A 16,007-nucleotide genomic window follows, 5' to 3' on the forward strand; every position below is an offset into this window, starting at 1 on the left:
CGACTTAATATGAGTGGGAGTAAAGTAAAGAAAGCCGAACTAGATTCAAATGTTCTGCAAAACTGAAAAACGTTCGGAGTTTTTATCCAGAAATAATGTATTCATATTAACCAAAGAATGGTGCTACTGTCTGAATACAAGTGTGATATTGCTAATAGAGTATAGGCCTACTATAATTTTTTTCGCGACGATGAATGGCTGGATAGATTGACCCGTCTTTTTGTTTTTCACCGAAATACCATCATAAGTATTAGTAAAACTATTGTACTGTATCTATCAATAATAACTTAGCAATTCTAATTTGTTTATAACTAATTATTATATAATAAACACGAAGGAACAATGAAATAGAATACCCGCCACGTGCCTATGTCATGTTGTACTGTTTGTGACTAAATTCTTCCACAACAAATCCGAATAAATTAAAATACGATTGGCCGAACCTTTGATTCTTTTGTATATAAAATACCATCATTTAAAATACTCTTTATCATAACGATGTAATAATTAGCATAATCATACTAAGTGTCATCCTGAATATCAGGAAACCCATCACCAAATATGGAGATTCACCATGGAGATATCCGTTCGCGGCGCGCGACGCGCAAGCGAGCTTTCCAAAGAGGCATTGATTTCGGTATGTGATATTGTGCAGTTATTAGTGTACCAATTCAACATTTAATAGTTTTAATAATGGAAAATATAAAACATTTTAAAGACTTAACCATTCCTGGGTATCTTGTATACTAGAAGAAACAAACTAATATTTTATTTATCTTCTGTAATAGCTAATATTACATCACTATTTTTAATGCATTTTACGGATTTGAACTATTTCAATTTTACAAGTTTACTACTGTATCTATACCATAATGAGTACGGTACAGAACGAGTATCCATCGAACGAATTATAATTCTTCATTTTTTGTTTAGTTTATCTATTTCTTAATCAAGACTAAGATAACGAAAGAAATATATTTTATTTCTTTCACCTCGAAAGTGTAATTAAAATGAATAATGTGCACTGTTTGATCTAATTTGCATATTCTTTACGAATGAGAATTGTTTGTACCCGTGAAAATATTAAAAAGTGTTTCAAATTATTCTATTGTTCCTTCAAAGAGAGCATGGTAGTGTTAATATTTTACTGGTATATCACCGTACGTGAGTCAAACTTACCGGGTAGGTACCGTAGTAGTATCTTATAACACGATACAATTATTACAACGATTAGATGTAGCGAGAACTTATTCTTTGTTTGCTCATATAATAAACAAAAGAATTTAGGTAAATTGTGTCCATCTACACATTGAATTATGATAATTGTATTTTTGTATATAATATTTATTTGTGAAATATGATTGATTTGTCTCTATTTACACAAACAAATGTTTTATTACTTCTTATTTCCACATGATCAAAATATCAAACGTATGAATTCATTGGATACCATTGAAAGTTAAAAAAAAAGAAAACGAAATATTTTTGATAACAATTATAATAATATGCCAATCATGGTTAGTCATAATGTTAGAGTATAATAAAGTTATGTTTAAATTAATGTTGTTTTTGTAAACATCTTGACAAGAACAAATAGATATCTATTTACTGTTTATGAGGCATCCCGTATCATTAAATAATTAAATAATATAATTGAATGAGATACACTTTAATTGTCTGCGCAGTATGGAGATTTTTTTGTTTATCCATTATTGAAGTTTATTTATTTACTTGGAATTACACCTTTAGATCGGTGGCACACTTAGCACAAAGGTGCATCCTTAAAAAATAAATATATATAAATAAAATATAAACAGAACAGGCAAAGAACATTAATTCTAAACCGCCCGGTGATATACTGAAATTTAATTAATTAATTTGAAACGATAAAGATGAGGAAATCGCCCCAACCGAGACATAAATAAAATATAAAAATTAATTAATTTACATACTGAAAAGTATGACACAAAACAACTATCAACCCCTACCCTATCCTCAACCAATTTTAATCGATACATACAGAAGATCATTACTTTACACAAACCAATACAAAACAAAATATAGTAAAAGTGTATTAAATAAAATCAAGTGATAGTCTTGATCGGTTTTGAATAAATAATTGAAGTATAAATAAAATGTAAACAAAAACAGTGATCGATCTTTGTAATGGATATAACTAGTTAATGACAGTGACCACGCTTGCTATTATGTACAGCCCCTATCACGTCCCATCTGCCCCTTATTTCATCAACTTAGCAGAGGATGCAGCTTTACCATAATACAATGATTTAGATTGTTCAACTAACACAAACACAATACAAGTGTAAGTGTACAATTAAACGTATCACGTTACTTCCCCCCTAGCAAAAACACAAGTAGAAAAGTTTGAAGCAAAAACAATAGGTCGTACTGTTACGTAAGGTATTTGTGTTCGCGTGTCCACACGCTAGTGCCCGGTGGTTATACATTCATTGAATAATGTCCTATTAGTATATTACTCGCGTGGCTATTGGTATTTTAGACAAGTGTATGACAGGTCAATTATCATCAGGATGTTGTTAGTTTTATCAGCAAGCTGTTGGATAAACCATGGAGAAATAAGTTAACTTAAGTTAACTTATTTCTCCATGGATAAACCATTCAGCAAACACACTTTCAGCAATTGTAATAAATCAAAGACAACTTTTAAAGAAAATCCTATAGGTTATGTAAAACAAATAATTGTTTTAAAAATATTAACTGACTATCATGAACAGACATTCTGATACAGTATATGTGCTTTGATGATTACCATTCTTTAGGCTACATAGTTGGAGTGTGGGAGTGAGTGTGGATAGGCTGCAAACACACACATATAGAGCACGATGTTGTTCTTATTTTCAGTCACGTACATTGGAAAATTAATTTTTTTTTAATTTATCCAAAAAAAAAAGCAATATGCAGTATCCTTTACCTCAAGGTAGGAACGGATATTTGGCTAGCTAAATTAAAGATGATAATCTCCGGCGGACTTAGGCTTTTAAACAAGATACATTTCTTTTTTTTTACCCTACTACAAGTAATAATTATACGCCCACTGACAGCTGCAGATGTTTATTAAAACGAATATTTGAATTCTATAATTAATTAACACGATTTAAACTTAGTATTAGTTATAACATATCCAAGTAGGATCTGATAGTTTTTATTTTATTTTATTTTATTCAATTTTCAGGTAACATACAAAAATCATAAACAAGGTACGGCATCATTCAACAAAACAGAACAAAAGTACAATCAGCACCTGCGGGTAACCAAAAGTGGATCAGTTCAAAAGAACTGCACTGTCAATAGGAATACCATTAAATTAAATGCAAACAACATAATGCGTACATTTAATTAAACTGAAATATATATAAGATGTTTCTATTTTTATAGCAATTTTAACTTTTTTTTTTTTTATTTGTAATACAATTCATTTCAGTCCTTGACTGTCGTTTTGTAATATATTTTTATATACCGAATAAAAAAAAAAAAAAAAAATTAAAAAAAAAAATATATATATGTAACGGAAACTTTTGTACGGCATGCAAAAACGAGTATTTTCAGCATGGAGAACAAATGCAGGAAGAAATTAGTATGTACGTAGAAAATCTAAAGCTCTGTCTAGACTATCAAACTGTATGTGACAAAAAAATGTGACGTGCCCATAGATGGACATGATGATGTTATATCACAACCATATTTATACATACAACTACCATATTTGGGTACATCACACTATTTTGTCAAACTAGTTTGATAGTGTAGACAAGACTTAAGCATATACTGGTGGATTAAAAGACTGTCCTTAGTACCATTATCTGAATCAAATATAACATATACAGTATATATAGCTTCTAATTATCAATAAAAATTAATATATATATATATATATATCATTGATTATGATTGATATATACGTTTAAAAAAACAAATTCAGTTTATCATTTCATATACCGTTAGCACAGAGACCAGAATGATTGATTTTATAAAGCCAAACGGTAAAAGAGTTTTTAAAAAAATTATTTTGAACACGAAAAAATAGGAGTGATTATTAAGTTTTATTATTGCTAATTAGTATGATGATTAAATACTATAAATGATTGTTTACTCGAATGTTTGTTTATAATTAATATTATTGCAGAATAACTGTCATTTCATTTTATAGTTGTTTTAATTAAGCCAGTCAAGCTTACAGACTAGTCAATCGTAATACTTTATCAGATTTCAGTATGAATACAGTGAGCCGGCCTGGAACCATGGTGGTATACGATTTTATACCTCCATGAGTAAACATACCAGAATTGTAATACTAATACTGTGTAGGATGAATTATGGAAGTATTTTTCCAGACGTGTTTGATCCAAAACTTTACCGTGGAGTAATGTGAAGTAGTAGGCTTTTTGCAGTAAGCTCTATATAAGATTGACGTATTAATATTATTATTCTTTAATTAATTTATAATACAGTACATGGTATAGCCACGTCTATATAATATATACTTTATATGAAATCGCGATTTCAATTTGTTGGGTTATCATTATGTTTTAATAAAAGATATTAAAGGTATATTAAAGAGTATCTTATATAGTTCTTCTGTTTTGTAATTTTTTTTCATTTAAAAAAAATTAGAATCTTACGTTGAATTCTTCCGATATTTAAAATTATTTATTTTTATTTTTTACTACAAATTTCGTCTTACAATAAAATACGTTCAAATTTTATATATTAAATTATTAATGTTATGGCGGAGTCTCTTTGATCACAATGCACCGCGCTTAAATAACAATGATGACAACAAAAGACCAACATAGCTTTACAACGAATGCATTGTTAGTAGACCCCTCCCCGTAGATGAAGCGCTATGATCCTCCCTAAACTAGAGGCTTTCCAAACACTACCGAAAGCTTTGTATTCCAATTTGCCGACGCTAGTTCAACCGACCCGCACAAGTATACACCCAACATCCTAGTATTGGATTTATTCATGATTTTAATATAAACATTTAGGCTTAATGTCGAATATTAAATATTATTATTAATGTTAAATATAATAAGTTATAGTTTATGATTATAACGAGAGACAACGCGTAAACAAAGATGACATTAACCCCAGCTTCTTTCTAGTCAAACTATACGTTTGACCCTCACTTCTTTTAATTTTTACTTTGTTTGAAAGTATCTCCAATATACAAAGAGGATTCCGGCGTATATAAATCAATTTCTTTAACACAAATTATATAGTAATATGGCTGTACACTTCTTATGAGGTTAGGCTACTAAGATTTAGTGTTTTAGTTTACTTGTGTGCACTAGGCCTATCATTTATTATTGTTTCACGTTATGTATTGATATATATATATTATTTCGCAATATTACCAAATACCTTTAATAAGTAGTATGCTAAAATCTTCGTTTGCGAAGCTAAGCGATACATTTTTTTTTTAAATTATTTATTTATTTATTTAATCAGACTCTTGTTTACAACAAGACCAACCAATTCTGACTTATGAGTGATACATGATAAATTACAGTTATCTCTTTGGTAATAAAGCAGACAGAAATGGATAATGAAATTGTGATTGCTAAAACAAAATTAAGTACTTTTTTAGTGATTACACGTGACAAGTATACAAGTTGTATTCGTCGTTCTAACAGGAAAGAGTGAATTCCTGTTTCGAAATACTTTTTAAACAACATTTGAATTAGATGGTCTATTTAGTATTATATTGGCCATGTATCAACAGTAAAACAAAATTTACTCACCCGTAGATATAGATAATAATATAATTGAAAGAAGATTCATCGGAGCAGAACACGATTCAACTCATCAGGGTCCCCTCTGTTGTATCGATAGGTACCAATCAGAGAAATTTCCTGCAGAAATTGAGGAAACAAATAATATATCACTAACTATAGTGTTGGTTTTCCATACACGTTTGTAAACTAATCTTCATAATGTTAATATAATGTTATGCTTTAAATAAACGTTTGAAATATGGCCCGTCAGATATTGAATATAATAATGATAATTCATCTATACCCAGATAGATTTATTCAACAAAATAATATTTCAATCATGAACAATCGAAAAAGAGTATAATAAAAGCACACCTATAAGATATTATGCTTATTTTTTACCATATTTAATGAGGGTGATCCATCCAGCAATTGCTGATCATTAGGGACCCTCAGAGGTTCACAAGACAAACATATACACAAGATGCTCTACATAAACAAAGTCTTATTACAAGTCTTTGGGAGTGGAGTTGTAATTTTGTCCTTTAGAAAAAATCCTGACATGTTTTTTTGTTTGTGTATTATAGCTAAACATTAATTAATTCGTTAAGTTAATAATCGACTTTTAATCCTTAAGGGAGAGTACACTGATTTATAGAATCTCTTCAGGCATGCATATCCCTGCTTCAGGCCACTTATGATTCTACGTAAACCACTCCCACGTGTAAACATATTTGAGAAAAGTGTCCGCAAATATGTTTAATTATAATGTTTTAATGTTACATGTAATTTATTAAGAGTACAAATATTATGATTTACTATGATCTTAACATTAATCATTATCTGATCGTATTTAAAAAAAATGCAATGTATTAACCAGCCACCCGGGCCAATAACCTATTGTTTAACGTGGAGATTATGTAAGCAGCATCGGTGCGTGGCTCCAGGCAAGCCCCCGACCACACGTCACTCCTCCCAGCTAAGATAACAGATCTTTGTATTGTAACCCGGCACGCGACAGAAAGCAACCAATCAGCGCGCGTTATAGTTGTCCCAGCGACTTGGAGTGCTGTATAAAAGGGGCCGGACACCACACATATCATTTATAATTCTAATGGTCAGTAGGTGCTTACATGGTTAATTTTGATCATTGTTTTTTGATAAATCAACTTAACCATGAAGTTTCAATCGACTTTTAGTTCACATCATACAATGGAAGGTCTGTGGAAAGAGTTCTCAGTACCAATCAAAAGCGAAATGGATGATGTAGCAGTTGTACCAACATCATCTGGAAAAAAGGCTAAAACAAGAGTTCAGAAAGACGACATTAAAAAACCAAAGAAGAAAATAGAAAAGGTAATCATCATTATAATATTTTTTTTGGCTTATGCTTATTTGCTGCAGGCACGTTTGCCAAATTGATTATTGTAATTCTTAATATTTAATATTATTTCTACTTTAGTACTATTTTAAGTTTTAGTACTTTTTAGTATACTTTTAAGTTAGTTAGTCTATTATAGATATTATTTTAACTATAAGTTTACGGTATTATAATCCCTTACTGTAGTACTTTACAATACTGCAATTTAACCTAATGTTAAAATATAATATTATATTAATTTATTATATTTATATAAAACGAAAGTAAAAATGCTAATATCTACTAAAGTATCATATCATTCAATAATTAATTTAGTTTAATACTGTTTGTATTGATTATTACTACTAGCCCTATTTTTGTTTCCATTTTGATTTAATCCATTATTTCATTGATACAAGGAACGTCCATAAATTTGACCTTAACAACAAACAATTGATTAATTGTTAGAATTAAACAAAACAAATAACGCTTCAAAGCTCGTGCGCTTATTCTTCTTAAACACAAGAAAGGAAATAAATGATAGGAATTTATTTTGATGTTTGCACATTACTATGCACGTTATTTATTTTCATTTTATTTTAATACTTTACTTAAATATTTCACGAAGTATGTCTTGCTTAAAAAATATAACTTCAATAATAATTTTTTTAAACTTTAATAATTTTATAAAACGTCTTATAATCAATCATGATTTAAATAGTTTTAAATTGAAAAGGATCTTACTAAATTCAAAAAGTTAATCATTTATAGTTTTTACATATTACTTAATCAATATTTCATGAAGTAGGTCATTGCTTAAAAAATGTAACTTCAAAATAATCTTATAAGTGATCATTATTTAAATGGTTTTAAATTTAAAAAAAAATCTTAGTTCAAAAAGTTGATTGTACATCAATATTTCACGAAGTATGTCATTGCTTAAAAAATGTAACTTCAAAATAATTTTATAAGCCATGATTTTTAAATAGTTTTAAATAGAAAAAAAATCTTAGTTCAAAAAGTTGATATAGCCTACATCAATATTTCACGAAGTATGTCATTGCTTAAAAAATGTACCTTTCAAAATAATTTTATAAGTAATCAAGATTTAAATAGTTTTAAATTGAAAAAAAAATCTTAGTTCAAAAAGTTGATTGTACTGTAGAAAGCGAAGTACATGATAATATAAAATAAATGGATACACAATGGTTGGTCGTAGCATGTCCATTGTTGTACATCACAGTTATCTACAATACATGTGTTTTCTATTTTAGTTTGATCTCTTTGAAGAATGGATTGAAGGCGATGTTACGCTACGATACAATCCTAAAGACCACGACGCTAGGAAACATCTGAGTGGCTGGGCAATGCGTAATACGAATAATCACAACAAGAAAGTACTCAAGAAGTCTTGTCTCGGTAAGTAACCATCCTTTAACTTTTGACGTCGAACCACTTTTTCTATTGTCAAACACTGAGTAAATACCTGTTGCACTGAGTTGGTACACGCGCCGCATGAATTATTGCGGCGGGTTAAGCCACGCGACCGGCGAACGATATTAATTGAAGAGCGCTCGTGCTACCCTCACTCGGGCAGCTGTAGTAGCCCATTGACTGAACGTTCAAGTGCAAAACGTCTACATGTAACAACAATATCTCTATTAAGTAATATTATATTACAAATTGTATTCTTTTAGGCGTGTTTGTATGCAGCAGAGCACAATGTAGAAGTCAGTCCGGAGAAATGGTGTCCGTGCGGCCAGCTACATCTGATCGTGCAAGGCGAAAACAATCAGAGAAGTCTTGTCCTAGACCTGGATGTGGAGGAAAGCTAACCCACGTTCCTTGTACCGGAAAAGGAGGCTATCCAGTGACCCATTTTTGGAGAGTAACTGGTAAGTTTATATTTATTTTTCTAATGTACTATTTCTAATTCTACTATTGAACGATAAAAAGTTAATTATCGTAAAAATATTAAAACAGACTCGAATAGAAACATGCTATTTTTGCTGTAAACATTTTATTCTTTAAAACAAATATTAATGTTTTATCTAGACCAATATCTATTTCTTTCTTTCGCTAATTAATCATTTTAATTCGATTAAAACAATTTTAGCGTATTTATATTTGATTAAAGTTAAATTCGTTTAATTAAAATTTAAAAGAAGCTTTAACAAATTAACATTTCTATATTATATTGCTAAGCGATTAATGCTATATTTTATAAGCCTACATTATTTATTTATTCTTTTCAATTTTTTAAAATATAAAGTTCCTTCATTTATTTTTCGTTAATTTTATAAATATGCTAACCACTTCGACCTTCTTTCTATTTAGACTCTGTGATCGTGTTTCAAGCTAAGGGTGTACATGACCATCCAAGACCAGACGTAGTTAAAACAACCTCAATGGCTAAAATTGCTCTCCTCGAATACCACAGAAGGAACAGACACGAACGACCAAAGGAGATATGCAAGAAAGTGGTATGTTCATTTTAATATTTCAATTAATTAATGAATTTATTCCACAGTTCGTACCGTATATAGTAGATTTTTATATTTACATATACATTTAATTTAAATATATTACATCTGATTAATTTGCCAAACAACATGTACAGACATGCACAGCAAAAATGTATCTTACTCAGGAAGGAATGTGCAATTGTATCGCCTATTGAATGCATATTATAAATAGCCTTTAGTCTACTATTGTTCAGCCATAAAGCTAACATCACAAAACATTTGTTGCATAATAACAAATAAAACACGTCATCTACGGTACAGGAAGAAATTTGCCTGTTCTGACAATAACATTGTTTATGTAATTTCAATAGCACTTTGAAAGAAATGTCCTAGAATGCCATTCCATTGTTTTTTCTTTTATTGCCTTTTTTACAAGAAAACTGACCAATCATTATTTTGTTTTTGTAGGGCGTACAAATACACAAATCATTCAGCCGTGTCGACCGTGTAGCCCGTCAGCTCCGAGAAGTTCAAGGAATTGTTCCAGATGATCACGAAATGAAGTCATCTCTGATCCCGAGTGATGAAAGTGCATACAACGTTCAAGCTAGCTGGGACCACAGAGTCAAGAATGAAAATGGCTTATCTGAATCTTTCCAATCTTCGATGCATGCCTACGGCAACTACTACCAACATCACCAACTACTCAACGATGGCTGGTACGCTCCTACGCATGCGCAAGATGCTTACCGATTCCAAAGCTACGGCGCAGTTCCTCATGTTATGAACACTGGAAGTATTGCTGAAGACACCTACCACCATAGTTACGTTGACGCTGCTGATAGTTGTTCGTATGATCCGTTTTGTGATGACGCTACTGGTTTCGATTCACACCCATCTGCAACTATTCCAATTTCTCAAGCAGCAACCAATGGATATACGTCACGAGCTGGAACATCATTTGGTTATTCTCCTATCAAGCACAACGCAACTATGCCAGATACCATACTGAACACTAGTCACGATTTAAGATCAATCTTGGTTTCACCAAAAGAACAGGAAGTACCAAACACTGAGGCTAATCTTCACTCTTTTAACTCATCTACTGTCTCACAACAAAACGTACCAGAACTCACTCCTATTGTGTCTGTGTCTACCAACGTCATGTTGTCTTCTGGAGCTGATATTATTTCAACAGCATTTCAACAAGCAGCTGAATTACCAATTGCATCTTCACCCATTAATGTTCCATGCTCTGCACCTTCAACAACGATGACAAACATGTGCATGCCACCAAAGAAACGTGGCCCTCCTGAACTTCTACCAATTGAACCTAAACGACGAAAGATTTCCAGCGAGCAGTCAGCCGATAAACCAGCTCCTGCACCAGTATCAATCAACCTTGATCTGCCGTCTTTCTCAGATATCTTCGACATCAGTGCAGCGTTTGGTGAAGAGGGTCTAGCTGGCCGACCAAAATCACCTGTTTATCATTCACCATCACCAGCAAGTTCTGCATCGTCACCATGTTCATCAGTCGTCAGCCACTCACCAAACCCAGTGACGTCGACCTCCACTTCTGCTGAAACAGTGTTAGCTACGATAGCGGTAACAACATCTTGCGGAACCAGTATCCACAATACTCTTCCACAACATTCTACAAGCAGCACACATTCCAACAAATCACTTACGCCACTCAACCCTCACCATCCTGTACGAGACGAAGAAAATGGTACCTACATCGACCTACTTGTTTCAATGTACCTTGGCGAGAAAGAATCTGATAAACTCATCAACAAGAACGAATTGAACGTCTACACAGATCGACACAACAGCCATCTTAGATCAGCAGCAGGTGAACATGGTCACTATGCAAGTTACGATCCCTTCAAATCGAACTCTCAAATTGATTTTTCTTGGTATGATGCTGAACGAAAAGCTCAACGTTACAGACTAAGCAACTCTGGACTTGATAGTTTGATAAGCCCGCTAGGCCTAGGAGGTCATTCAGCTCATTCATCAGCCTACGATTCTCCATACACATCTACCTACTCATCTGAACTTCACGGTGACTCTAGCCGACATATGTCTGCTGCTTACAGTCGCCATTTGTATTAAATCATTTTATATTTGCAATAATTCCTGTTTATTTCTGTAATTGTTTTTTTTCTGTATATAGTATGGGATGTATATAACGCAATATTTTTAAGTAGAATAATATGTTTATTACTTTATGGAAGAAATTATGTTGTATATAATTATAAAGTTATTGTTTTAGTTAATGACTTTTTAAATAAATGGCAGCTTTTAAGTATTACATAATATTTTGTACGGTAAATACTTTGCCAAGGGAATGAAACATTCCATTTTCTAATATTTATTCAGGTCTGAAATAAAAGATTGAATAAACTGAATTTATTGTGTTTGTCTATTTTTAAGTATGCTGAGTTCATATACTTAAAACAAAGGTTAAAGTCAAAATGACAACATCATAAATAGCACTAAATATTTGTTTGTGTTACATTATACACACATTATTTAAATGTTGTCATTTCTACTTTAAATACCTTGTATCACCGATAAATATGGTTATGCCAACAATTTCTACTTTTTTTTAAAGCGGATGTCAATTTTTAATTGAGTACCGGTACTCTTTATCTTTTTTTAAATAACTTATCAATATACGATCAATTAAAATGGTTATTTATCGAGACATTGAAGAGTGAAATTTACTCCTCCCTGATCCAGTGAACCTTTTAAGAACCATTTATTCATCACATGATCGGTAATCAATAATGAAAATAATAGGTCTGAATAGTTCTACAATGGTAAAGAAATGGAGTATCAGTAAGGTTTTTATGTTATGATACCTAAGATTGAATCAGTTTTAATTATAATAATCAATATACGATCACATTTATTCATCGCGTACGGTAATCAATAAAAAGGTTTGAATAGTTCTACAATAGTAAAGAAATTGGGTCTCGATCAGTAAGGTTTGTATGTTACGACACCTCAGATTAAATTAGTTTTAAATGTAATAACCACCTATCATTTTGATATGAGGTGCATGCAATATCAGACATGTTTATAACGAACACACGTACATAAACCCTCTCTTTTAGATAAAGATACATTATCTATAAGAAGTAACCTATAGACTGATTTACGAAAAAACATTTTATTTTAGAGACTACTTAGTAATTATTAGCTACCTATTTAACATTTATGTACAGATTCGTGTCTATAAAACAATACAGTGTATTAAACTATATTTTATATGTACGACGGTTGGAACTGAGAGGGTTTCATATCATAATATCATTGTTGTAAAACTGGAAATCAATCAACATTAACGTTTCTACAACAAAATGGGGTCCATTAGGCTAACAGTAATTGCCAGTTTTTCTTCATTTTTTTAAATAAAATAATATTTGTCTCGACTGTAAATCATGAATTTAATACAATAAGTCAAGCGTATGTCAGTCAATGAGTTGACTTTTTTGTTATCTCAAATTTCAATGAAAACGCCAAGAAATTATAGAGTTTAAATGCACGTGTATTGGCATTCTTAGTGGGTGACAAATAAAGTATATAAACTCCCCCATATAGGGAGAGGGGCAAAAGAGTGTATGTAAAAAAAAAATCTCACATTTACCTGCCTATCTATGATCACTCTTCCTTGAGTTGAGCGTGACCTATATTTTCATTGTCAAAAAAAGAACAATAACCAAAGATTTAAATATATATATATGAATATTGTTATTTCAATAAATATAATTTTTTACATACATATTATATACATCTCAATTCAGTTTTTGTAAAAAATATACAATGTTCGTATAAATGTTACTAAAGTTAATTGACGTCGACATTGAAAACAAAGTTCTTGTCGAGTTCTCTGTGATACTACTGACATACATCCGTGTATCTATACGTGGGTACCACACGTCACAATAGAGCACTCGGTAGCCTGGTGCGTCCTAGCACCGAGGGCCACACATCTAACAAGCCGCGCCGAAGCTCTAAATTTATAATTTTTATAGCAAAGCATCTGTGATTTGGTATTGGTAACTATTAAATTATGTTGAGCATTGAAAAGAATAGGATGAATTAAAAGTGCAACACAATTAAGTCTCATCCTGTTATCGGAGATTGAGTCTTCATCTCAAAAAGGTAGGCCTACAGTAATTAGATAAGGCTGCGCACCCAATGAAAATATAATTGGTTTTATTTTGATTTTAAAGTCATATTAGTTTTATTCAGCTATAAACTTTTCATATATACAATAATATTTAAATGGCCAATTCAAGAGGTTTTAACATAGACCTAAATGCGTGGGATTGGCCTTTACCTGAATGGGGTGGTAGTTTAACCGTTATGGGCCTATAGCTATATCAGTGAAGGCAACACGTACCAGTCGCCTCCTATACACGGCGTTTATAATTCAATAAAATATACCCTATACAGCCTGCCAGGACTCGAAATAATCTTAGGCCTAAGCTTAGTTTTACTTTACTTTTTAATTTATAGTGTAACATTCTTTTCCACCTTCGATTTGCTTTATATTTTTATAGTAACTCTTTGCCAATAAAAGGAGCTTCAATTTACTGAGGACCTATGGTCTAGTTACGTCATCATGTTAGTTCATTGCACGCATGATGAGGCACATTGTGATGTTCAACCAGTATTCTTCTACACTACACTATAAGTACTCTAGGCGTTGTTTTCTGTTCTGATGATGAGAATAGTTTCTCGAAACATGTCACATTTTAAGGCAGTTTGCCTATTCAGTAAATGCCTCACTATAGTTATACTATCAAACTTTTGTGACACAAAATGCGATGTGCCCATATATGGACATGATGATGTCATATCACTACCATATTTGGGCACATCACACTTCTTTTGTCAAACTAGTTTGATAGTGTAGACAGAGCTTCACTCGACTTCTTGACTCAGTAGCGATTTCTAGGACCAGACGACGGTCGCAATGCCCGGCTTCTAGGCCCTGGTCGTTGCAAGTCAAAAGCTCCCTTATGTCACCTCAGCGTGCTTATAATATTTCTTTCATTGTGTAACAAAAAACGAAATGTAGGCCTAACGAACTAGTAGACCTACTTGGTTTCAACTAGGGCCCTTTTTCCTTTCTCTATGTCCTCGAGGGAAGCAACGAACGTGTTGAAGTTTCGTGGTTAAGAAAAAAACTAACAATGCAGCCGCCATAATATTATGAATATTTTTTTTCTACTATATCTATTTTTAAATACTCTATCAATTTTTTTTCAGTATGAAGTTTTTTTCTTTTTCTTTTCTCGAGTGAAGAGGCAATACTCGTTAGAAAAGGAATATAATGGGACCGGAGTAGCCTTTAAAGACAATAATCAGTATAAAGATTTTTTTTTACAGATTTGAATCAATCTAAAAATGGAACAGTTACCGTGTGTCCAGGAAATCCCCGTCTAATCATGTACATTGAAGTAAGATTTGGGATTGACAAGTGAATATCACAGTAGCGCTTAGTCTTCAATGTACAGCTGCTACATACATACACAGATATGCATTCAATAATCTTTTAAGTTTTTATATCTGATAATGTCCATTTTTTATAGTAGATTCTAAGAAAATTGTATTTTCTATGCCGGTATATGGGTTATTGTATGATAAACATCACTCTTGTTTTTGTATTAATTTTGTACTATATTTAACTAAACACAGATTGTTCTCTGAATTCCTAAAAAACCGGAAGTGTCTTCAGAAATCGGCCAAAAAGCAACGGAAATCCGTTAACGATGTACAAAATATTCAAGAACATGAATAATATAGGTCAGACAATGAAATAGGTGATAATTATAAACATGCAATTGAAGTGGGTGGGAGAGGATTACATTTCAGATGTTCTTTCTACTGTATGGCCTAAAAGTATTCATTTTTTTTTGTTTATTTCTGTGCTCTGTTCTGGGTTGACCAACTAGTATAGCTAGGTGTTTAGCACCTGTTTGGTCTTTCCTTGCCTTTTATATTTGTTTTGTCTTCTTTGTATTGTATATGGCAGAAAATTGAATAAATTAAAATAATAAATAAAAAAAATCATTTCAACATGGTTTTGAGTAAGACACTGGTTGTCCAAGACTAAACTCGCGATTGTGCTCACATACGGTGTTCAGTGTACTAAAGCAGTAAAATTACGTCACATGGTTACGTCATAGTAGTGCAAAACATCTGACCAATCACTGAACGCAAAGCTACTTTGCATAAACTATAAGCATATACAATTACATGTAATGCAAAAGTAAGAAATAAAAATTATGAACGTACTTTTAATTATCTTCTTTGTTTATTATTCAATCTTTATTTAAACGTTTCGTTTTGTTACGTAATAATTAAATCTTGAAAAGAAAAACTGGCTGCGCCAAAAAGACG

The 16,007-nt window shown here is 31.8% G+C and overlaps 2 protein-coding genes across 4 annotated transcripts in view; one reads left to right on the forward strand and one right to left on the reverse strand.

The window, feature by feature from the left end:
- The window catches only part of LOC144854787 (myb/SANT-like DNA-binding domain-containing protein 4), a 125,689-nt gene that overhangs the window by 86,729 nt on the left and 22,953 nt on the right, over positions 1 to 16,007 (reverse strand). The gene's annotated exons all lie outside the window — the stretch shown is intronic.
- LOC144854763 (uncharacterized) overlaps positions 1 to 16,007 on the forward strand; it is a 74,844-nt gene that overhangs the window by 11,184 nt on the left and 47,653 nt on the right. For 2 of the 3 annotated variants that reach the window (XM_078712731.1, XM_078712730.1), the window contains exons 2-6: positions 6,959 to 7,115; positions 8,394 to 8,538; positions 8,817 to 9,014; positions 9,457 to 9,602; positions 10,053 to 11,965. In XM_078712731.1, the coding sequence (XP_078568857.1) occupies positions 6,972 to 7,115; positions 8,394 to 8,538; positions 8,817 to 9,014; positions 9,457 to 9,602; positions 10,053 to 11,702 (2,283 nt within the window). In that variant the 5' untranslated portion in view covers positions 6,959 to 6,971 and the 3' untranslated portion in view covers positions 11,703 to 11,965. Of the gene's footprint in view, positions 1 to 6,958; positions 7,116 to 8,393; positions 8,539 to 8,816; positions 9,015 to 9,456; positions 9,603 to 10,052; positions 11,966 to 16,007 lie in introns of those variants that run through there. The other variant, XR_013614680.1, reaches the window with a different exon arrangement.

Source organism: Antedon bifida, chromosome 10 (genome assembly GCF_963402885.1).
Source record: "Antedon bifida chromosome 10, ecAntBifi1.1, whole genome shotgun sequence".
Taxonomy (NCBI): domain Eukaryota; kingdom Metazoa; phylum Echinodermata; class Crinoidea; order Comatulida; family Antedonidae; genus Antedon; species Antedon bifida.